The following is a 22011-nucleotide window of genomic DNA, read 5'->3' as shown; positions in this document are numbered from 1 at the left end:
TTTTATATTATATATAATATTTAAATTTATTAATTAATAATAAATATTATTAATTAATAAATTATTGCATTATATATTAAATTATATTTTTAAACTAATATTATATTAATTAAAAATAATAATTTTTCTATTTTTTAATATATGCTCAACTATAATAGTCTATAATAACTACACAATAAGTGATTATTCAACATAGCAGCCGTGCAGTTGCTTGGCAGCCGTGCAGAAGCTTAGCAGCGGCAGCGGCAGCGGCAGTAGCAGCGGCACAGCATTTGTGGGGGAAAAAAAATATGGATCTTATTTCACTAATCGGTGAGATTTCGGGGCAATATAGAGGGCGGTGTAACAAAAAAGCTCCGTGCGCTTATAGCGCAAAAAACAATATAATATAAGTTTTTTCTTTAAATTATTTTTTGTAGTTTTAACAATAAATCACAACGCAACAACGCAAAGGATACAATAACCAACTATTATGATGTCGTCGCAAAAGAAGTCTCCACGTGCTAAAGCCGAAGCGGGAGCGGGAGCCGATGATTTAAGCTTTAGTTCCGAGCCAGAATTTCTTAAAGAAAACAACGAACTCGAGCACTTTGAGAACTACAACGATCAATTCGAACATCTTGAGACCCGCAACGACCAATTCGAGCATCATACAAATAAGATTTGATTTGCGATCCGTCTACTACTACAACTATTAACTTCTAGTCTTAGCTCGTCCTCCAAACAATCTATCTACCAACTTCGCTTTCGAGAGTATTAAAAACGAAATGCGCGCTGACGAGATATTCAAGAAGCTCGAAGCAGAGCAAGAGCGAGGATACAATAATCGAGAGCAAGCACGCAATGATCAACAACAAGCACGCAAAGATCGAAAGCAAGCACGCGAAGATCGAAAGCAAGCACGCAAAGAGCGAGAGCATCTCCACGAAATGATCAAGGCTCTCTAAAAAGAAAACAAGGCTGTCCATAAAAAGATCAAGGCTCTCCAAAAAAAAAACAAGGCTCTTAAAAAAAAGATTAAGCAAAGACGATAGCAAAAGCGACGCCAATTCTTCTTCGTTACGCTAGGCTTTGTTTTTTTCTTGGGCTTTGATCTTCTCCCGGGCTTTGTTCTTGTCAAGTACGCCGCCCATTCATTCACGTTCTCAATTTCGAAAGCAGTATTAACAAGTCTATCCAGGTCCGTCACTTCGTCCCTCGATCGTCCCTCAATCGTCCCTCGACACAACACTGCCGGTCTTTTCGATGGCAGTATCAAAGATCATATCGGGTGGTAACAAGGTGGTAATAAGGCAAGGCAAAAGCATGGTCTGGCGTTTGGAATTTTGAGTATCGATGGCATTAGTGGGCTAGCTAGGTGAATGGATAGATGGATGCGGCATATGCAATCAGTCGTCAATCCAGTCTCAATTCAATCACTCAAACCCACCACTTGATTCGTGAAGTCATCCAGGTTCTTGTCGATCCCATAGAGTGATGTCGTCGGGAGCAGCCGTACAGTCAGTGCCGCTAAGTCTGAGCCAATTAAGCGAGAACGCGTAAAAAAGCGCGTTACGCGTTCAAGCACCCTCTTTTAAATATATTAAAATGCCACCTCAACGCCCTCCATTAGCTAGGATATCTGGCAATCGGCTGAAGAACCAAGAGCTTAGTCCATATCAACGTGGTAAAGCTATTGGCATGCTCAATGGGGGCCTGAAATTCTGCCAGATTCAAAAGCGCATGAAATGCTCCCGCGGCGCCCTCAGGAGCACCTTTGATATAGAGGCATTGCGCCATGAAGGAGAGTCACTCCCTAGATCCGGCCCGCCATTATGTTATACAGAAGCTGACGAACGAAGGCTGATACGCCACGTCCGGTTACACCCTAAGGATAGCTATTCACAGCTCATTCTAGCCCTAGGCCTAGCATTCAAGCGTACCACCATCAAGTCCATCCTCACCAAACATGGCATCACTAATTAGAGAGCTAGGAGGAGACCGGAGCTCACAGAGGTGAATGCGGCTGAGAGGCTTGTATGGTGCTTGAAGAATAGGCATAGGAATGCAGAGGAATGGGGTACGTACATGTGGAGTGATGAGTGTTTTGTGGAGCGGGGGCGGGGTAAACAGACCGAATGGGTGTTTTGTATAACCAACTAGAGGTGGGACAAGGAGATGATTCAGATATATGACTGCTATAAGAACATGAAAGTTATGGTCTGGGGCTGCTTTTGGGACTATGGGCGCACTGGTCTGTGTATTGCATATGCCGCATCTATCCATTCACCTAGCTAGCCCACTAATGCCATCGATACTCAGAATTCCAAACGCCAGACCATGCTTTGCCTTGTCTTGTTACCACCTTGTTACCACCCGATATTATCTTTGATACTACCATCGAAAGGACCGGTAGTGCTGTGTCGAGGGACGAAGTGACGAACCTGGATAGACTTGTTAATACTACTTTCGAAATTGAGAACGTGAATGGGCGGCGTACTTGACAGGTTTAATAGCGGTATCTAGCATGTCCCCAGCCCAGAACTAGCGCAGCGAGGAGGAAGAGTAAACCGAAGACCAGCGCAACGATGAAGAAGAACCATCTCTTTTGAGCTTCCATGAAAGCGTCCATCACTTGCTTTGCGTTCATTTCGTCTTCGTTTTCGGTATTGTCGTCGAAAGCGGGGTCGGTAAGAGGATTGTTTAGAAGACAAGCTAAGACTAGAAGTTAATAGTTGTAGTAGATGGATCGCAAATCAAATCTTACCTGCGTGGTGCTCGAATTCGTTGTTATTTTTAAGGAATTCGGGCTCGGAACCAAAGCTTAAATCATTATCGGCCTTCGCCTCGGCTCTTGCTTCGGCTCTAGCACGTGGAGACTTCGTTTGCTTCTCTTGCGACGACATCATGATGGTTGGTTGTTGTGTTGTTGTATCCTTTGCGTCGTTGCGTTGTGATTTATTGTTATTTTAAAACCACAAAAGATAATTTAAAAAAAAAACTTATATTATATTTTTTTTGCGTTATAAGCGCACAGATCTTTTTTGTTACACCGCCCTCCATATTGCCCCGAATTCTCCCCGATTTACCTTTGTCTTAAAGTAAAGAAGTCCCTTAAGGGTTAGGGTGGTTCTAGTACATTCTATGAGACCAGGGGCTAACCCAATAAAATGCATGCTTCTGCCAATTTTCACTCTATTCTATCAGCTCCATAGGAGGTACACTTCCGAGCGAGGAAATTCCTCCATACCTCGCTCTTCGCATTATTCTTCAGGTCGTTATATTTCACCTTTAGATGAATTCTGGAAAGAGCTGCTGGATCGAAGTCAGTCACACGGTTTGTTGTTAGGAGCATAATCCCTTGACAATATTCCATCGTGCGGAGGAACACCGAGACGACGCTATTGCGGTATATATCCTTGGGTGCACGTTCCTCGAGAAACACATCTGCTTCATCTAGGAGTAGGATTGCATCCCAATGTTTCGCAATGTGATAGATTTTGAAGAGCTGGCTCTCAAGCCGACTTGCATCGATAGGCAGGTTTCCAGCAAATATCTAAAAAGGTTAAAAGAGGTGTGCTCTGTCAAAATACATGTTCTCATACCGAGTACATTGGCTTTTGGCGATGTTCTGCTATCGCCTCCACTGTCAAGGTCTTTCCCAACCCAGGCTTGCCACTTGAATCACACGTCAATAGTTATTAAAAAATAACGGTCAAAGCGTCGTACTACAAAAGAACAATGATGCCACGCCCCTTCCCAACAACGATGTCATCAAATTCGGAATCCGGATCACGACTCGTCTCTGTCACGGCCATAATAGCCTCTTTTTGCTCATCGGGTAAAGCTAGGCAGTCGAAAAGCATTAAAGACCATTTAATTTCCTCGATATCAATTACTGCAAATTCAACTGTGCACAAGAGGATTAGCCTAACCGTCTTACACTACTAAGAGAGAAGGATCTTACCCCACAGCTTGTCTTTGAGGCTGAACCCAGGCACTATGGGACAGCAAATAAGGAGGTATTTGTCTGTCATTTCGGCCTACTCCATAACGCTGCCTTCGGGTTGGTCAGGGGATGTTTCACTTGCCAGGTCAAAAGATGTTGTACTCGAGGCATCGTCGAAAGATGTTTCACTGGAGGCCTCGCTAGAGTATATATCCCGAAACAGTTTAAGAAAACTCGAAATGTCAAGTTCGTGATCTAGATCAATGACCGTTTGCCTGAAATGGTTTGGATTCATCTTCCAGAAGTAGGCGGCGTCAACCATGATCCGACTGTCGATACGTACTTCTACCTGCTGTCCATCACGCACGTAAAAGGCATTGCCATTGCAATAACGATGGTGAGAGCCCCTCAGGGACATGAATTTCCGCCCGCATCCAAGGAGCTCGGCTCGAACCCTTGCGGCCTCCGCATGATATTGGAGCGGGAAAGCCGCTAGGGCGGTGACGCACTTTGCCCCACGGAAATTGGCGATCTTCACTTCGATCGGGAGCAAGCAAAGGTCTTCGCCATTGAAATCCAAATAACTACAGTCGAGACTCCAGTATTTAGTGCCCGCCTTGGTTCTCTTCTCCTCGCCAAAGTTGTATCTAACACATCGAGGCTTGTGTGTTCCAGAGCAAGTAGTATACACCAAGTCATTCGGCTTGAAGAGGGCCCAGAGCAGGTCGTACGTGATGTAGCCGGTAAGCAGTAGCGACAGCATACTCTGGGTTGTGTCTGTATATGCGCTTTTCAGGTAGTCTATAAGCAACCCGAGATGCGATGTTCTCTCTTGATCGAGAGGAGCGATTTCATTCCAGCTCTGACACAGCTCGAGCTTGGGAAGGGTGGTGTAGAGCAAGTTCTGCTCGATCTTGTCTTAAGTGAGTAGTTGATCTCAACACTGCGGGGGCATAGCTTACAGAAAGCTTGCTTTCGTTCAAGCTAATCCCCTTAATGTCCTTTAAGACATCTCTTAAAATATCTCGCAGAAACTCTGATTTGACGTCGACATAGCAAGTCGTCACCTTGGTCTTCCTATCTAGAGATTTACAGTTAGCAAAGGAAGATGGGAGAGTATTGATATACTGACCGACTCGGCGACGAACTACAAAAACGTATTGGTCTAGTCCAGTTACCTGGCCTACTGGTTTCAGAGATTCCACAATCGCATACGTATGGGCTTTCCCGTCCCAACTAGTTGGGAGTAGCTTGTTAGCTGACTGGGACTTGCACACCGTTGGAGACGTACAGTTCATCGACCGTCTTGAATTCTAGTCTCGAAGCTTTGGCTGCCACATCCTCTAGCTGAGCGCCTGCAGGGACAGGTTTGGGATCCTCGGATTTCCCAGCCGAGGTCGACAGTTTTGCTTCAATGGTCTTCGCAATGGACTGCTCGAGATCCTCGACCGTAAGAGGCTGGGTGAATCCTTGAAGGGTTGGCGTGTCTGGCGTGTGAGAGCAAGCGCACTTCGGAACAGGAGGCAAAGCAATCTGCATGGCAACAACAGCTTTGACCATATCAATGAACTGCTGGGCATTGTTCAATGTGACGATATGCTCTGACGATGATGGATTCGGGCTGCTCGGTGGCGTGTTTGGTTGTGATAGGGCCAGTGAGGAGCCAGTCTGAACCGTATCTGCTGGAGGCATTGTTAACGTGAAAGATGACAATCGGCGTTTATGTACGAGATAGACAAGATATACAGAGTGAAAAGGTTCGAGAAGATGCTTGAAAAGCTGGATGCTAGAGCATAGATGGTTATGATCAAAACTTCAGAGGGGATCTTTGCCCTTATACATTCATTGGTTTTCGTATCATTGTTCGCAACGGAGTTCCATTCTTGCGTGGCCAACGCGGGACAGTTGATGAAGAAAGCCGATTCCGTTGTCCCTTGGATGAACCGGCGGTCTACGGTCACAGGATGATGTGTTGACTCCTTGAATGACCAAGCTGGCTTGTGAATTCCTCATGGAGCAATGTGGGGGAGGCGAGACATTGATGTGGAGCATTGATAGAGTTTATGGCGTATCAACTTTGCGGTTCCCAAAGACGGAACATCTCCGTGTGGTATCCTCCCCATTGTTGGTGCCTCCAATTAGTTAAGGCAATGCTGTAAAGCATTAAAACTCGTATGCAACATCTTCATCCCCAAGGTAGCTGACGGTCCACGATTGATGCACCCTTGAGAGCTACCCATTGGGTTAAAGCAATGATGGTAGAGCATCGAAGCTTGTATGCAAAAGAACAATCAATATGGCTTCATTCGATTTAGTGTGCAGATAATACGGGGGGCTGCTTTATGGGTGCATGGGCTCATCGTGCGTATACAATACGATACATGGATAGTAGTGCTCCCTTGATGTCGAGAGACGTGACCAATCCGGGAAAGAGAAATCAAAGTAAGTTGACTCTTGCCTTAGGGAATCGATGGCTCCCGTTTCCAACATGATGTGTTGGCAAGAAGCCGATGTGCAGTGTGTTGCGGGAAGCGGAAGTGTAATTGCTCTTGAGAGGCGTGAACTATTCTTGCGAACTTCCATTATTCTTACGAGCACCAACACACTAGAAATCCTTCTTTCACGCCTATCCAAGTCGCAACATTGAATTATGGCAGCTGTGATTCAGTTGGAGTCGCCATCGGATGCTGATTACAAGGTTTGCTATGGTGAGTCTTTGAAACGATATCTGGAGGTTCTGCGACAAGCCATCCGCGATGCAGAGAAACCCCAAAATCAGCCACATTTCTTCCCTCCTATCGAGAGTCTTGAGAACGAAATTAGTTTGCAGCAACTTAGAGTACACTTCTACAATGCTCTGGAATCGACCAAGAAGAACTGGCTTCCAAAGGGGAACATCGAGGACGTCATCCGAGCCTGCGTCAACGGACAGTGCGACAAATCCGACTATATCACCATCGACTTTTATCGCTATGGAGATATCCATGCAGTCGTCGCACTCTACTTGGCTACAAAGGGTGACAATAACTGGGTATTTGCACAGATAGAGGCGTTGCCAAAAGAATGGCAAATAATCCTGATAGAGGAGGTCAAGAAGATTAGAATCAACGACCATGTCCCAACATGGATCCGTACTCGCATCAAATCTCCAAGTATAACCTCTTCTCTTTCCAGCATAGTTCTTTTATTGATTAATTCAGTTCGTGATGATGAAGAAACACCATATCTGAATCGCCATGCTCCTGCCAAGGAAAAACCAGGAGCACGTCGCAAGAGACAACGGTTTAGAAAAACATGGTGCTATAGTGCCTCTCTGTCACCTCTACCGCCTATCCCCCACAATAGCCAAACGCTACCTCTTCCCGCAGCGAGCGCTTCGTCACTGTTGGAATCAATACAATCCCACGGAAGTGCGCCACGATATCAGACCGCACCTCACTTTTCACAAACGGTTGAGATACCTCTACCGGTGAGACATGATCGGGATGGAAGCGGTCTTCAACACACGAATTTCAACATGAGTCAGGACCCAGCCTAACTTACAATGCCTAAGTCTCACTCCCAGGAGCTGGTCGGGTAGAACAACTGAGTCATCGTTAACGCTCAAGAAACAGCCTTGGATGGTATCTGATTTCTTCTTTGAAATTTGAGCGGTCGATGAGGTTACTCCATTGCAGGGAGAAATTGTGGTTTGCGGGCCTCTGCAAGTGGTGGGGCTCGATGTCCATGTGATTTGCTCAGCAATCCGATACTGACCGAACAGACCCTGTGCAGTTAGGCTGCAATGCCTTTTAGGAATGTCTTCGGGCTGAAAGTGCAGCCTTTGCACCAAGATTCGGTCGCAAAAAGTTCCAGAAATTTAACTATTTGAGATTCATACATATCTTTGCGTCAAATTAAATCCTCCAAGTACCCTCAAACAAGCTAACGGTGTCCATCCTAAACGCCTTCTACGATGTCGCCATGTTTTTAGCTGGAAGAATCGGGAATGATATGGAGCGCCCGGACCGTTGCCTAGACAATAATGAGTGGTGGCCCAGCCAAATTGATGACAGCCACCCAATCCATACTTTCAATTCGACAACAAGCTCACATTCACGAAATGTCGTCACGACAGGACTCGGATTTTGCGCGTCTGGAGCAGTTGCTTCAGGAAGAGCGGCGAAATCGACGAGAAGCAGACGAGCAGGCAGAACAGGCCGACGAGAGGGCAAAACTGGAACGAAGAAATCGACAAGAAGCCGAGTCTCGCGCTCAGATCGAGGGAAAGAAGACAAAACCCACAACATTCGAAGAATACATACGTGCCTGCCATACACTTCTCTCGAAATCACTTCGTATCCAGACAGACAAGAGCCTTAGTACACAGGGTTCCATTACCAGCCCCAAGAACAAGCCCTGCCCGACCCTGTTGAAGCCTTAGAGACGCAGCACTTTTTAGCTCCACCCAGTATCTCACTGAGCTTGGGCAGGACCTCTGCGACAGACCATTGTCAAGCGAGAGGGATTTGGAGGCATATCAGCGCCTAGCCGTTGAGCGACCGACAATACACATTATCTCCCACCTTCAACGAATAGAAGAGGCTCACAGTACGTTTAATCTGGGCGAAGGCATTATTTTCGAACACCATGCCAACACCCTCAATAATAGCAACGAAGAGGTCCAGCAAAGTCTGCAAGATCTCCGCATCTCAAGTAAAGGACAAGCCTCAAGCTCGAATCCAAAACCGCGAAATGTCGATCAGATTTGTGTATACAAGGAGGCAGATGGCACACGGAGCTTGCGTATAGTTATGGAATACAAACCATCTCATAAGCTATCAGTCTTCAATTTACGGGCTAGACTTTTGCGAGCTAATGAAGGGTTTATAAATATTCCGGAGGATGTTATTAATTGGATCACAATACTAACTAATCTAGAGGACAAGTTTGTCTACCACTTTGAGTGGCTGATAGCAGCAGCTCTTACGCAAACGTATGCTTGTGTGGTTGAGAATGGCCTCGAATACAGCAAATTGGTTATAGGAGAAGCTGATGTTTTCCTTCGACTGAAGGAAAATGAGCCACATATGCTTTATTATCACCTCGCAGAACCCAACATCGAAGCCGAAGCACAGAGCGACGCTGACATCTTATTAGGGCTTGTACGAAAAGGTCCCTTGGATGATAGTTGTCCAAATGTTAACACACATTGTGCTGAACATCTCTCTCATCCGCCCTTACTTTCATAACGTTGGGGTTAGAATATTTCACATGCTACTCATGTCATGGGCAGGTGAGCAAGCACGCAAGGATTTGGTCCAAGCCATAGGACAAGATTTAGCTGCGGAAACGAGCGGGGTTATGAAGTTGGTGGGTTACGGAGTAGAGCATCGTGATGTACGAATCCCGAGATCAGAAATGTGGATTTGAGCGTTCAGAGATTTTGAAGCGTGTGCCAGTTCTTCAAGAGACTTCGCCCAATCGGAAGCGGAAGCACCTCCACTTCGACCCTCATTCATCTTGTCGAAGTCTTTCTGACGAAGTTTTCATCAATCCCAGCAAGTGCTTCGATTGAAGCGATCCACATATTTAGGTAGTCTACAGCTGTTCAACTCATTATTGGCCCACGATAATGATCACTTTTGCTCATTTTTCTACGACCATGTCTTCGTGCAATAATGTGATATACACCCATAGTAAAGGGATAGGAAAACGACTCTACATTATGCTGATATCCGTGCATACCGTGCGCTCCTGTGCACGCTATTTCTCCAGCGTTACCATTTCCGACTTAATAGCCCACAGCACCTCCTCGACCGTTTTGTACTGGTGGTCCCAGCATCCCTTGATCACCTTCCCACCTCTCAACATGGACACGTCTGGGAATATCCCGGCTGCAAACATCTCGTTCACGTGGGTCTCATAGGCATTTTTGTCCTCAACAGTCACCGGGGGCGGGCCTTCCCTATATGGCCAGTATCCTGTCAGAGTGGTATAGACGATGGACCCTAGACTGAAGATATCAGTTGCTGGCGTCGACTCCCACGGCATCCGGGGGTCAAAAAAGGGTTCGTCAGGCAGGTGGTGGACATTGAATCCCAGCTCGTCACATCTCGATCCACCAAAGTCGCAGAGCCAAAGGTCTAGCGATAACTCACCCGTGGCATGCACCAGGTAGTTTTCGGGTCGCAGGTCCGAGTGTATCACGCCCTGCCTGTGCACATATGCAACGGCTTCGACCGCTTGCACAGACCATTTCCAACGCAAAGAATTGTTAATTGCTGCGTTGTTGAAATCAATATATGCCTGCAGATTTCCATGGCTTGCTTCGGTAAGCAGAATGCCCCTAGAAGGGGCATGAGCTCCCAGATATCTGTTAACAACGCTTAGCTTTGCGGCCATGTGAGGTTGGAGGGTGCACAAACGGAACGATCCTGAGATGGCTACCCAGTTTTTCCAGAATCCGTCGTTCAAAAGAGATGGCTTCCTCCATTTCTTCCTCCAGTTTCTTGCGATTGGGGTTTCCTGCCCAAACCTTCATAGGCGACTTGATGATAATGCCGGACTTAAAGCGAGAGAAGTCGGAGGTAGATCCGCGGTACGTTAAAGACTCCATTCTGTGTTGTACAAGTGCTCGATCTCTGAGGATGTGATGGTTGGTGGAGGGTATTGAAGAAGAGAGCTTTCGAGGTATAAATGCTGGATTAGCGCGAGACGGCGCAGGTTTTTGGAGCTAGGTAGTTGGCGAGAACAAGTGAGGTCAATTCTCTAGCCACCTGCGGACCCCTAATCGCGGCGTATCACCAAAACGGCCCATGCACAATGCCTATTCTTACGGCTTATGGTCGCGAAAGGACCATTTCCGCCCAGCCAGGGGTCTGAAATCTATCACTACTATACCTTCACAATATATCCCTAAATAGTGTTCCCCTCTATTTGCGTTAGGCAAAATGCAATTATCCTCTACTATCTACCCTCTGAAAGTACTTGGTAATCCTCTCTGGCAGATCCAAGCCACGAGCCATCGTAAAGTAGGCATTGATAAGGAGGATGGTCATCTCGACATCGGCTTTGGCTTCATGAGCGTGAGCGAAAAGGTGTTGCCCTTGAGGAAATATACCAATGAAAAGAAGACTGAGGCGGAGATCGAGCTTCTTTTGCAGCCCCAGGTGTTGCCTTAATAAACACCACTAGCTATATGGGCGCTCTTCCAATTTGGGTTGAGGTGGCAGTAGATCCGTCCTTTCTGCTTGTATCATACCTAGGCGAAGACATTTGTAGTCTGAAGAGTTGATTCCCCAATCTAGAAAGGTTTCGATCTTGCCATGTACCTAGTCAAGTTGATTTAGCAAAGTTCGGAAGGCAAGGGTCGGCGTCAAACCTGAACGTAATTATCGATAAAGATAGCAACTTCTTCCCATGTAAGCCCATCCGTCTGAGTGTCATCAATTAAACCGTAATGTTTGGTCACACCACCTTCCCATTGCGATCTGCTACTGGCAGGGAAGAGGTTACCCTTTTCGAATAGCTCCCTTTTCGAGATGCCGTGGTTTATTGTAGTCCCTAGGACTATCCAACCCCCCTGAGCATTTGCGATTGCAATTTCAAACACCCCTAGATGAAGAAAATCTTCCCAGGTTAGGCCGGAACTAGAATATTCGAAGTCCGCTACTATAGTAGTAAATGGCCTATTGTACCAAGAGTCAGTAATTCGCGATATAGCAGGAGATATTAGGTAAGTTGTATCAGCCATGAGCAATATTCTTATTGAACGCCTCTGAGCTTCGACATCGACGTTCGACTTGTTGTAGCCTCGAATGCCTTTTGACCTGCAGTCTGCGATATGGGCTTGTAACTTCTCTGAAGGAAATTTTCCACTGCAATTCTGGCATCTAATCGGAATGCATATATCTTTATGCTGTAATCGAGACTCAAAGGGTACGTTCCCGTTGTCGCAATCACGACACCGGTAGTACTTCCCTCTCCGAGTCTCTATGCGGCTCCTTCTAGACCGTGTCATGGTATTATAACAAGTGGAGCAGTGGGGGCTGCCAAGTCGCGGTCTATTCTTTCCACACTTTAGACAATTGCCTTCGAGTCTTCGCTTTTCCCTGTCTTTATTCCTAGTTTGTGTCCTAAGACTAGAACAATCGGGACAGTAGGTTCTGTTGATGAGAGGCCTTTTTTTCCCGCACATAGTAAGTACACTTGCCGTCGAGACTCCGCTGTAGAACCCTCGCTCGCGCATACTTTTGCGCTTTCGCACTGTGCTCTCGCATACTTGTAAGATGAATCTCACATCGGTTGGAGCCAGGAACTGGTACATCATCGCAGTCTGCGCATAGCCCTAGCGCTTTACGTTCCGCGAGTACCTCTTCCATAGAATGTATACAACTTTCGCATTGCAAGCGACCAGGGCGAACATCATGCTTGTAACAGCTGCCGCACCTTCTGCTGTCGACATTTTGCAAGTTCATCGCCTCAACAGGTTGCTCAAGCACCAAGGGCTCATCAGCAGAATTCGCGACCCTGAAATTCGGGGGTTTTCCTTTCCCTACCACCTCAAGTCGCGGGGGTGGTTTCAAAACGGGCAGTTTTGGAACTTGAGGCCCCTCATAAAGAGCATGCTTTGTATCATTAGGGTTTGAAATCACCACAGAATCAGTAGAACCCCCGAACCCATTGAATGAGCGCTTGGTTTCTTCGACTCGTTGCTTCTTTGGGCGTCGTCTTTTGTCTCGACAGTTCTGGCATGTTTTAAGTCCGAGAACGGGATATCGGCTTTTGCAACTTGAGCATTTACCTTGTTGAACTAGTCGTCTAGCTCGGAAGTTTGATCTGTTCTTACATAATTGGCACAATTTGAACTTGGGGACAGCATATCGGATCCTGCAACTCGAGCACTTGCTCAAGGGCCTCTTATCCAGAAGCTCTGTAGCTTCTAATAGCTTCGTCTGCTTTTCTCTTCGACTATACTGTTGACGCTTCATATCTCGACACTTTTGGCAAGATTTAAGTCCCGGAACCGGATCCCGAATTTTGCAACCTGAGCATTTGCCTTGCTTGAGCGCTCGATTGTCCCGGAAACGCCGTCTATCTCGACACGTTTGGCAAATTGTAAGGCCAGGAACAGCATCCCGCTTGTTGCAGCCTAGGCAAAGAGGACTCGCTTCTACTGCAGGTCTTGTAACTAGCAGCAGCTGCGCGGGCTTTGCCCTTCGACTCCACTCACGACGCTTCCTATCTCTACACGCTTGGCAAGATTTGAGGCCAGGAGCAGCATCTCGCTTTCGGCAACCCGAGCACACGCCTTCTGGTAGCTGCCTGCCTCGCCGGCTTGGCTTGGGAGGCCTAGGGTGCAGCTGGGGGTCAAGCAGCGCCGCGATTTTTTTTCCGTTGGTTGTACCGGTCTCGATTTTTGCCGCGACAAGGTTGGCAAATTTTGAGACCAGCAACAGGATCTCGCTTTCGGCAATTGGAGCACTTTTGGAACGGAAGGTGCGGCTTCGCATCGCGCGCTCGAGGGCGATTTTTGATCGAAAAGTCGGATTCGGATTGGGATTTGGTGGGGGTACGTATACTTTGCATACTTCGAAGTAATTCCTACCTTCGAACAAATGAGCATAGGAAAAGAGGGGAGAGCGGAGATTGCTTACGACCTAGGAGGGGGGCCAGGGGATTTTCGACGACACCATTATGAAGCAAGAATTTAGCATCTCATCCGGTCAGAGCTGTCTTTTCGTCCCGAATCCACGTGCTCCTTTTGAGCCATTCCCTAAGTGGCTAGCCCTCGCGCTAGCTATAAGGTTTGGCACCCAAGAACACCTGGAAATTCTCAACTCTCCACTCTCCACTATCGATACTCGACTCTCGACTCCTCGACCCCCTCGACCTCAAGACTACACACACCTGCACCTACCTATCTATCTCCCTACCCGCCCATCTCTGTCTCCATATTCATCCTGCGCCATTCGAGGACAGGCTAGTCGATATGCGCCCCCTGACAGAGATTGAGACGCATACCCTATTCAAGAAACTTGCGAGCTTCGCGGGACCGTCTTTGAAGAATCTGATTGCGCCTCTCGATAATTCTCCTCAATCCGACCGCTTCGTCTTTCGGCTGCACCGCGACCGCATTTACTATGTACTGCTCTCTCACGCCAATCTAGCGTCGTCGATCGCCCGCGATAAGCTGTTGTCACTTGGGACTTGTCTCGGTATGTTGTCCGCTCTGTAACGTGTAACATGTTGGACGAGGCGACTAATAAGTTGCGGCGCCTAGGGAAGTTCACCAAGACAGGCAGAGTACGTCTGCACGTAACAGCTTTACCTTTACTTGCAGAACATGCACGACACAAAATATGGATTCGTGCAAACGGGGTAATGCCTCTCCTTTACGGCGGACATGTGGTGAAGGCACACGTTGGTCGTTGGTCTGAAGGTTGTCTTGAACACCAAGAAGTTGTGTTTTGCAGTATGGATGATATTCCCCTCGGTTTTGGAGTTACGGCAAGGAGTTCTACACAGGCAAAACAACTAGATCCTACGGCCGTTGTGTGCTTCCGACAGGCTGATGCGGGCGAATATCTGCGGGATGAAGATAAGCTCTTCGCTTCATAGGATTCGGAGAAACAGCTATTCGGAAACTTAGCCCAGAAAACTGCAGTAAGTCTTCTTGGTGTCTGGTCCACATGCAACGTCCTTACTCCTACATAGACTACTTTCAAAATCTACTCTTGTTTGGGATGAGCCTTCAACGTGAATAATCCCAGGTGTCCATTGAAGCTCAACGCGGGCTAGGTTTACCTTCCCGGCTAGGTGGAGCTCATCGGTCTGCTCTGAAATAGGGGCAATGGGTATGAAAAGCATGTTTTCTATAGTGGTCAAGCAGCACAGGGAATGCATCTTGACAGATGATGCTCGCTTACTTGTATTGTATTTGCGAAATTAGCTAGCTCACACCGCTTATTGCAAAACGAGAATCGCTACAGCTAATTGTAGAATAATAGAAACCCTCCTTTCAAGGCCCTCTTCGCAAGAGTACTAAGTAAAAATCCATATTCCAAAATATGCGCGCTCGAATTGCAAACTACCCAAACACGATTTCGTAAACTCATAAAACACTCCGGAAAGCTAAATCGAGGCTTAGGTAGGAGAAGGTACCCTAACTCACCTCATTCATTAATGGTACAATTGTGGTATCCTAAGTAGTAGTACGCTAAGTGTTAGTATGCTAGGTTATAGCACTCTAAGTTGTAGTACTCTAAATTATAGTGCCACAAATTAGAGCACGCCGGGTTTTAGGCGATAGGAAGGTGAACAGCTTTAGTCATGTTGAATAATACTAAGGGACCCACAAACGGCCACCCAAAAAATCTTTGAATCTTGTTCTGATTTTAGTTGATAGATGCAACTGTAGCCGAGGGATCAAGATATATCCCCTGCTCACTAACTTTTTAATACTTATCCATAATTTGACTACCCATGTCATGCTCTACCCTATTACCATTATATACTTCTGTAAAGTTGGGGGTACCTGACGGGGGTCCATTATCGGCCCCAAAAGAACTCCTTGTCTTGCTCCTTTCAACTTTAACCGGCGGCAGTCGTAGCCGAGGAGCCCAGACGACTCAGGGTTTGCTCATCCTCGGCTCAGGCTACAGCAGCGACTACTCAGGTCCAAAGACGGAAATGGAAAATCCTCATATCGAGATTCCGATATCGAACTATATGTTGTCGAACTTTTCAGACTTGTGAAACGCGAAAAGGAGCTTCACCGTGAGATACTCGCCTTCTCTATTTCACATCATCACGAAACAGTTAGAATCTACGGTCATTATCCTGTGATCGATGGAAACAAAACTACCTTCTACCGCCATCCTATCCGTAAATTTGACTTCACAGAACTGGACGGCAAAGAGAAATGGACGGCATACAAATTCACCAAGAATATCTACGACATATGGATGCCAACTCACTTGAAAAGAATCTGTTCAATTATCGATAACTTGCCTCCCGATCTGGATTTTGAGGTATCCGAGACAGGGGAATCTGGACTCTCACAGGGGTTAGAAAGCCACCATCTCTTTGACTAAACAAGCTATGATGCCGCTTCTCTAGAGGAAGCTAACAGTCAATCAAACCGTGTTGGTTCGCGAGACGTTACCCCCGATACTTCCCTGTCTCAGAGGATTGAGGGGAGCGAATTCAAAAAGTCGAGGAAAAGGGGTCGACTTGTAGAGTTACATCAGTGAGTGGCTTCGCCGATTACAAGTCAGCATTTTGAGGCGTATCGTTTGCCACGAAAGGGTTTGGGAATACTATATAGTTTGAACGTCAGAGTTCTACCTGCTGGAGTGGTTGGCATACCTATTGAGCAGTTGGCGGTTGCGGAGTCAGAGGTAACTGCTACTGAGTACCTGGGGAAAGCTGTACAATGCACCGATGCCTGGGATGGAAATGAAACCATGCCTTATTATACAGTACATCAATTATTTCCTGCGATCACTTTGCGCCTCATGTCTCCTTACAAAATCACTCTTTATTCTCTTTCCAAGTGTTTCGCCCACGCATCTGATCCCCCAATCTTCCTCACTTTGAACGCCGCTTCCCTCAACCACGTGTGGGAGGAAGCTTATTTGACTCTGTGCTGTGCCATGGTCCAGCGCGTGCGTACTGCGGCCTGAGTCCTGCCTGGGAATTTCTTGAAGATCTATTCCCAAGACTTGTCTTCTTTCCTGTACGCCGGCAAACGCTGCTCGTCTATAGGTTCCCATGGTATATTCATCCTTGTGCTGGAACCCTGCTTCTTTTTACTCGAACACGCGTCATCGTCGCTGCTGAGATCAGGATCGCTGTCGCTCTCATCCGAAGGCTTCAGGCAGACTTGCATATCACAAGTATTCTCGTCGTTTGCGTCTCAGCTCGCATGCGGGCAGCTAGCGCGAGAGGGGGTCGCATGACTTCGAATATTGGCTCTATCCACCCATCCAAGGGCCTCTAGGCAGACTAGCACATTCTAGGGATTCTCGTTGTCCAGCGTCTCAGCTACCAAACGTGCTAGTACAATCCAATCGGCAGATATTCAGTAGGCTCAAGCAGGGCTCTGAAGAGGCCTGGCATGATCCTGCCGCCTCGAATCAGCCCAGATCCGCGCATTCAAGATAAATACGAAACGTGCTACAGCAAGCAGGGAAACTCACCAAGCTCCTAACGCGTCATCCACGAGGGGCGGCGGCTAGGCAGAAGCCAGGCTGCCTCGTCGTGAGGCAATTCTATGAATGTCTATTATGCTGCAACACGTGTAGGCCAAGTCCCGCGGCATCTCAATCTCTGAGTTTATAGTATGAGGATTCGTGATAGTGTGACGACGAGGCAGGTCGAGAGTGCTCCAAGCTAGCTGAGCTTGTATCTCGGCCAATGCGAGGCAGATCTGAGGAGGTCATTGGCGTCGCAGAGGGTCTGCAGTATCGAAATTTCCGAGGGACGATCGAGGGAATTCCTGCTCGACGCATGAATCTCAGCTGTAGCGCAGCTAACCAAGTAAGCCTAGCTAGGCCGAAGACGAGGCGCGCGCAGGAGTGGGAAGAGTGGGCTAAGCATTGCGAAGGGGGAGGGCTGGAAGGTTGTTGGGCTGTGGGAGAGGAAAGAAGAAGGGAGAGGAGCGAGCGATAGAGAGATAGAGGTGCGCTACTGGTGTGGAGTAGTCGATCGCTGCTGTGCTGTAATGGCTGCTCTGCTGTGCTGTGGCGGCGCTGTGATGGCTGTTGTGCTGTGATGGCTGTTGAAAGTTTCTTAGTGATCCGGTCGAGCTGAGAGTGGATGTCCCTCAGACTGCCGTCTGAAGACAGAAAATATGGTCACGTGGAAGCCTTTCTAGAAATGGTTAGCGTTGTCACTAGGTTTTATATCAACTCACATACTCTTTAATCTTTTTGTACACCGCCTTTTATATTGCCACTTATTTATTCGCCCAATTAGAGCTTATTCGGACCCCAAGCTGCGGCTGCTCTCGATGACATCACTCTCATGCTAAATGAACTTCACGAATCAGGTGGTAGGTCAAGGGTTGAGTGATTGAATTGATTAATCGACTATACATGCCGCATCTATCCATTCACTTAGCTAGCCACCAATGCAATACTCCTGAAAGAGATCTATGCTCCATCGATACTCAGAATTCCAAACGCCAGACCATGCTTTGCTTTACTTCTACCACCCGATATGATCTTTGATACTACCATCGAAAAGACCGGCAGTGTTGTGTCGAGGGACGATCGAGGGACGATCGAGGGACGAACTTACGGACCTGGATAGACTTGTTAATACTGCTTTCGAAATTGAGAACGTGAATGGGCGGCGTACTTGACAGGTTCAATGACGGTATGCCCAGCCCAAAAGGAAGAGTAAACCGAAGACCAGCGCAGCGATGAAGAAGAACCATCCCTTTCGCTCTTCATGTCCTTGCTTTAACAATCGGCCTCGCTCTTCGTGTTCTTGCTTTCGCTCTTCTTGGAGAGCTTTCATGAAAGCGTCCATCACTTGCTTTGCGTTCATGTTGTCTTGAGTGGTATCAAAAGCGAAGTCGGTAGAAGAATTGTTTGAAAGACGAGCTAAAACTAGAAGTTAATAGTTGTAGTAGACGGATCGCAAATTAGATCTTACCTATATAATGCTCGAATTAGTCGTTGCTTTCAAAGTGCTCGAGTTCGTTGTTATTGTTGTTTTCTTCAAGGAATTCGGGCTCGGAACTAAAGCTTAAATCATTATCGGCTCCCGCTTCGGCTCTAGCACGTGGAGACTTCGTTTGCTTCTCTTGCAACGACATTATGGTGGTTGGTTGTTGTGTCGTTGTATCTTTTGCGTCGTTGCGTTGTGATTTATTGTTAATTTTAAAATACTATATTTTTTCTACACTATGAGCGCACAGATCTTTTTTGTTACACCGCCCTCTATATTGCCCCGAATTCTCCCCGATTTACTTTTATCTTAAGGTAGGGTTTGATTTCACTATCCCACTCTAATGCCGCTTTATGCACATAAACCTGAATTGCTCCCCGATTTATGTATTTGATTGGTGGAACAAGATTCACATTCCCCCCCCCCCACAGATGCTGTGCCGCTGCCGCTGCCGCTGCCAAGCTCCCGACCGACATCACTTTTATGGGGATCGACAAGAACCTGGATGACTTCACGAATCACGTGGTGGACAAGTAAATTGGTGCCCGAAAGCTTTTCTATTGTCTACTATGACTGCACATGCCATCTCATCCACCACCATAAATCAAATTTATCATCCATCCACCCCCCATCTACCATCTACCATCATCCTCCACCCATTACAATCTCCATCCCATCCATCCATTTACCATTCCCCCATTACATTACCCATCCTCCACCATAAGTGAAATTACAGCGCAAATATTATGGTACGTGGCGACCTTGCATGATTTACATGCCACAACAGCCACAAGGCTAATAGCGATATTAGTATAATAGTGAGGCTCTAAGGCTCGGGAATGATCTTTTCATAAGTATTCAGACTACCATCGATCTCGCAACACCTTTATTTACCGATTGATTCCAAAGTATTGGGATATTTGTTCTAGTAAGGAGGCGCCAGTAAAGGCTTCAACCCATTACAAGGCTGCCGCACATTCCAAGACACGTTAAGCACCGTTACAGCCTAAGAAAAAACGGAAGCATATTAAATAGACAACAAAAGAGGATGCGACAGTGCTCAAGATGAGGGACGAAGATGGCTGCTCGTGGGAAGGGATCCATGACGCCTTTCCCCACCGGATCCTAGGGACGATCCAGGCACACTACTATGCCATCCGAGCGGGTGTTAGTAAAGTCGATCTAACGGGTGGCCAGCAGCAGAAGAGTCGGCGAGGCCGGCCCCGGAAGCAAACGTGAGGCTAGCTATAAAATTATAGGAAGGGCATGAGATTTTCAGTGTTTTGATGGTCCGTAGTTGGAGACTGTCATGTTGGGTGTTGGCAATGTGGTTTCATTTGAGCTTGCTTTCTCCTGCAAGATTCAAGGGGAGCCGAGCAGCGAGCAAGCACAGCCCATGGTCAAAGTTGGATGAGCAACGCGCGAAGCACCACAAAAGAAACGATGAGGAATAAGTCATGCTTTCATTTACTTCGATGGCATCATGTATCGTACAGCTTTCCCGAAGCCCTGCAAACAATGTTGATGCCCAGTCATCGCCTCCCCGCGCATTTACCTACTGTTCTACTTGCCCATGACCTTGTCTTGCAGAAACTTTGCTTCGTACTTGCACTCTTTCCATTAACCAACAGTTCATCGTCTAGATTTTGATAGCATCTACTAATATCTCCCAGCTTAGGCCGCTTTTCTGCCCTATCTTGCCCGTTAAAAATCCGTCCACCTCTTCAACCAAAGAACTTCCACAAGTACTCCATTTACTTCCTGTACTATGGAGCAGCCACGATCTCTTCGCCATCCACCTGTGAAGGCCCTTGCTACTGGCTGCTTCGAATAGGAGACGTCGCCAATCAACATCAGAAGCCGATAAGACTAACTTGATAGATTGCGCGAGTGAGATCGCTCTGGATGGAGTGGAGGGCTCCACGAGAGGAGATCTGGATGAGAGATATGATATGAAATTCTGGCGGTCGATTTGGAGGACTGGAGATGGTTGGAGAAAGGCAGAAGAAGAGGAAACGACGTTCGGGGGTGTGGGAGCGTCTATTTCAACCGGTTCGATGGCTAAAAAGCGTGGGAAACCGACTGCAAATTGAAGAGGGAGAAGTCTAGCAAAACCCCAGTCGATTATCCTATGTAGAAACCAGTCAGCCTATGCCGGCTGCAATGTATAGGAATCGTCAAATTTGCACGGCGAGAAAGATATACCCTTTGATGTTATATTCACTGTCGACGATAATGTTCTGTGGGGCCAAGTCTTCGTGCGAGATCAAGAACGGGGAGTTTTCAAGAGCGGGATGAACGACTCGTGACACCAGTGCTCGCTGGATGAAGCAATCTCGAAGTTGTAACTCAGGCATCTGGCCATTGCTGGCGCGAACGATCTTACGGTCGATGATCTCAATCAGGTATTTGCTGGCGGAGGTTCCAGTACCTATTAAAACGGGTAAGCGTGATGCATTAGAGAGAGGAGGCGCCATTCCTACGCAATTCCTTTGTACAGTCTGCCAACTCCAATATTATGTCTACTATTTGACGGATAATCTTATTTCGGCTTTCTCTCTGTGGAGGGATGGTATCTGACCATTCTAGTTGTGTCCCTTCGAACCAACTCAACACGAGGTACGGGAATTCAATGGGATTATCAAACCCGGAATTGTAACCTAACAACCTCGGCGACCTGGAGAACTCGCTCGTTTGTAAACGCTTCAAGATAGACACCTCCGTCTCCACGAAGTTAGTGATGGACTCTGGCGGTAGATGGCTTACATGCACAGGTACACGCACAGCCCAGGTGGCGGCGTCAGGAAACTGAACGGCATAAATGACACACTCTTTGCCAGAGAGCGGACGGTCTGCCGTGCCGAAACAGAAAGAGGCCGAAGTCCCATCATTCCGAAAACCAGTGACAATGCTGGGTATATTCTCTGGATGAAAGCCCTCAACGGAGGGTGCCATAATGAGGTTGATGAAGCCAAAATGATGAGGTTCAGTGGAGTTTGCCTGGCGATGTCCTGTTATTTGGGATCACGCGTTTGTACATAAGCAGTCACATGCAATCAACAGTGGTTGACACTACTCTCTACGCACGGACCAAAAACACCAAAATCATGAAGACAACAAAAATAATAATACATTATAGTAACTCTACAATCTACTATTTGTTGCCCCTAATAGGCTTCCCACCGCACCTTCCAACCTCTGCGCATCTTCTGGGCATATTAGCAATACGCTCCCGTATTTGCTTTAAGGTAATTTTGTCCCATTCCTCCTAAATACCTATCTTTATATCCTCCTCAGAATCAAATAACCTACGCCTCAATCTTTGCTTTATAATGCTCCAAATAGCTTTAATGGGATTGAGATCAGGGCTTTGGGCAGGATGGACAAGGTTTTGGATATTGTGGGCACTCTTATACTCTTAT

The 22011-nt window shown here is 47.0% G+C and overlaps 14 protein-coding genes across 14 annotated transcripts; 8 read left to right on the top strand and 6 right to left on the bottom strand.

The window, feature by feature from the left end:
* Positions 1-427: 427 nt before the first annotated feature.
* LY89DRAFT_415953 (uncharacterized protein) lies at positions 428-698 on the top strand. The gene has a single exon (XM_018207371.1). It carries the CDS (start codon positions 473-475, stop codon positions 665-667), a length of 195 nt encoding a protein of 64 aa, XP_018060551.1. The 5' UTR covers positions 428-472; the 3' UTR covers positions 668-698.
* Positions 436-1395, top strand: LY89DRAFT_692653 (uncharacterized protein). The gene is made up of 2 exons (XM_018216578.1): positions 436-1120; positions 1181-1395. Exon 1 carries the CDS (start codon positions 768-770, stop codon positions 945-947), a length of 180 nt encoding a protein of 59 aa, XP_018060550.1. The 5' UTR covers positions 436-767; the 3' UTR covers positions 948-1120; positions 1181-1395.
* Positions 1396-1587: 192 nt separating this feature from the next.
* On the top strand, positions 1588-2283 carry LY89DRAFT_790705 (uncharacterized protein; the record flags this gene model as incomplete). Its single annotated transcript, XM_018223403.1, has 2 exons — positions 1588-1914; positions 1966-2283. The coding sequence occupies 2 exons, from the start codon at positions 1588-1590 to the stop codon at positions 2140-2142; spliced, it is 504 nt and encodes a 167-aa protein (XP_018060549.1). The 3' UTR covers positions 2143-2283.
* Positions 2194-2947, bottom strand: LY89DRAFT_790704 (uncharacterized protein). The gene is made up of 3 exons (XM_018223402.1): positions 2747-2947; positions 2480-2694; positions 2194-2423 (listed from the first exon to the last, which is right to left on the bottom strand). Exons 1-2 carry the CDS (start codon positions 2886-2888, stop codon positions 2489-2491), a joined length of 348 nt encoding a protein of 115 aa, XP_018060548.1. The 5' UTR covers positions 2889-2947; the 3' UTR covers positions 2194-2423; positions 2480-2488.
* A 222-nt stretch (positions 2948-3169) lies between these two features.
* LY89DRAFT_712694 (uncharacterized protein) lies at positions 3170-5750 on the bottom strand (the record flags this gene model as incomplete). Its single annotated transcript, XM_018217997.1, has 8 exons — positions 5220-5750; positions 5061-5164; positions 4891-5009; positions 4197-4841; positions 3947-4022; positions 3709-3889; positions 3585-3657; positions 3170-3535 (listed from the first exon to the last, which is right to left on the bottom strand). The coding sequence occupies exons 1-8, from the start codon at positions 5618-5620 to the stop codon at positions 3170-3172; spliced, it is 1965 nt and encodes a 654-aa protein (XP_018060547.1). The 5' UTR covers positions 5621-5750.
* A 1854-nt stretch (positions 5751-7604) lies between these two features.
* LY89DRAFT_415754 (uncharacterized protein) lies at positions 7605-8536 on the top strand. The gene has a single exon (XM_018207370.1). The coding sequence runs from the start codon at positions 7953-7955 to the stop codon at positions 8349-8351; it is 399 nt and encodes a 132-aa protein (XP_018060546.1). The 5' UTR covers positions 7605-7952; the 3' UTR covers positions 8352-8536.
* Positions 8537-8796: 260 nt separating this feature from the next.
* Positions 8797-9060, top strand: LY89DRAFT_566771 (uncharacterized protein; the record flags this gene model as incomplete). The annotated part of the gene is made up of 1 exon (XM_018208544.1): positions 8797-9060. A coding segment is annotated over one exon (264 nt), but the record flags the coding sequence as incomplete, so codon positions are not given.
* A 613-nt stretch (positions 9061-9673) lies between these two features.
* LY89DRAFT_603709 (kinase) lies at positions 9674-10526 on the bottom strand (the record flags this gene model as incomplete). The annotated part of the gene is made up of 2 exons (XM_018210321.1): positions 9674-10283; positions 10336-10526. 2 exons carry the CDS (start codon positions 10524-10526, stop codon positions 9674-9676), a joined length of 801 nt encoding a protein of 266 aa, XP_018060544.1.
* A 1525-nt stretch (positions 10527-12051) lies between these two features.
* Positions 12052-13606, bottom strand: LY89DRAFT_726713 (uncharacterized protein; the record flags this gene model as incomplete). The annotated part of the gene is made up of 2 exons (XM_018219073.1): positions 13567-13606; positions 12052-13517 (listed from the first exon to the last, which is right to left on the bottom strand). Exon 2 carries the CDS (start codon positions 13420-13422, stop codon positions 12052-12054), a length of 1371 nt encoding a protein of 456 aa, XP_018060543.1. The 5' UTR covers positions 13423-13517; positions 13567-13606.
* A 295-nt stretch (positions 13607-13901) lies between these two features.
* On the top strand, positions 13902-14530 carry LY89DRAFT_744053 (60S ribosome subunit biogenesis protein nip7; the record flags this gene model as incomplete). Its single annotated transcript, XM_018221016.1, has 2 exons — positions 13902-14127; positions 14193-14530. The coding sequence occupies 2 exons, from the start codon at positions 13902-13904 to the stop codon at positions 14528-14530; spliced, it is 564 nt and encodes a 187-aa protein (XP_018060542.1).
* Positions 14531-15642: 1112 nt separating this feature from the next.
* LY89DRAFT_603715 (uncharacterized protein) lies at positions 15643-16005 on the top strand (the record flags this gene model as incomplete). The annotated part of the gene is made up of 1 exon (XM_018210322.1): positions 15643-16005. A coding segment is annotated over one exon (363 nt), but the record flags the coding sequence as incomplete, so codon positions are not given.
* A 1960-nt stretch (positions 16006-17965) lies between these two features.
* On the bottom strand, positions 17966-18525 carry LY89DRAFT_692647 (uncharacterized protein). The gene has a single exon (XM_018216577.1). The coding sequence runs from the start codon at positions 18464-18466 to the stop codon at positions 18284-18286; it is 183 nt and encodes a 60-aa protein (XP_018060540.1). The 5' UTR covers positions 18467-18525; the 3' UTR covers positions 17966-18283.
* A 1516-nt stretch (positions 18526-20041) lies between these two features.
* On the bottom strand, positions 20042-21544 carry LY89DRAFT_790700 (uncharacterized protein; the record flags this gene model as incomplete). Its single annotated transcript, XM_018223401.1, has 3 exons — positions 20042-20718; positions 20795-21020; positions 21073-21544. The coding sequence occupies 3 exons, from the start codon at positions 21542-21544 to the stop codon at positions 20229-20231; spliced, it is 1188 nt and encodes a 395-aa protein (XP_018060539.1). The 3' UTR covers positions 20042-20228.
* A 151-nt stretch (positions 21545-21695) lies between these two features.
* Positions 21696-22011, top strand: LY89DRAFT_415683 (uncharacterized protein; the record flags this gene model as incomplete). Its single annotated transcript, XM_018207369.1, has 1 exon — positions 21696-22011. A coding segment is annotated over one exon (166 nt), but the record flags the coding sequence as incomplete, so codon positions are not given.

This window comes from Mollisia scopiformis (assembly GCF_001500285.1).
Source record: "Mollisia scopiformis unplaced genomic scaffold LY89scaffold_49, whole genome shotgun sequence".
Classification (NCBI taxonomy): domain Eukaryota; kingdom Fungi; phylum Ascomycota; class Leotiomycetes; order Helotiales; family Mollisiaceae; genus Mollisia; species Mollisia scopiformis.
Note: the sequence above shows the minus strand (reverse complement) of the source record. Positions and strands in the feature narration are given on the sequence as shown.

Bases quoted from the DNA above. Each gene is read 5' to 3' on its own strand.
- LY89DRAFT_692653 (XM_018216578.1), top strand. From the start codon at position 768: ATGCGCGCTGACGAGATATTCAAGAAGCTCGAAGCAGAGCAAGAGCGA.
- LY89DRAFT_415953 (XM_018207371.1), top strand. From the start codon at position 473: ATGATGTCGTCGCAAAAGAAGTCTCCACGTGCTAAAGCCGAAGCGGGA.
- LY89DRAFT_415754 (XM_018207370.1), top strand. From the start codon at position 7,953: ATGAGTGGTGGCCCAGCCAAATTGATGACAGCCACCCAATCCATACTT.
- LY89DRAFT_790704 (XM_018223402.1), bottom strand. From the start codon at position 2,888: ATGATGTCGTCGCAAGAGAAGCAAACGAAGTCTCCACGTGCTAGAGCC. The intron at 2,695-2,746 runs GTAAGATTTGAT...TTCTAGTCTTAG, and splicing joins CGAATTCGAGCACCACGCAG to CTTGTCTTCTAAACAATCCT.
- LY89DRAFT_692647 (XM_018216577.1), bottom strand. From the start codon at position 18,466: ATGAACGCAAAGCAAGTGATGGACGCTTTCATGAAAGCTCTCCAAGAA.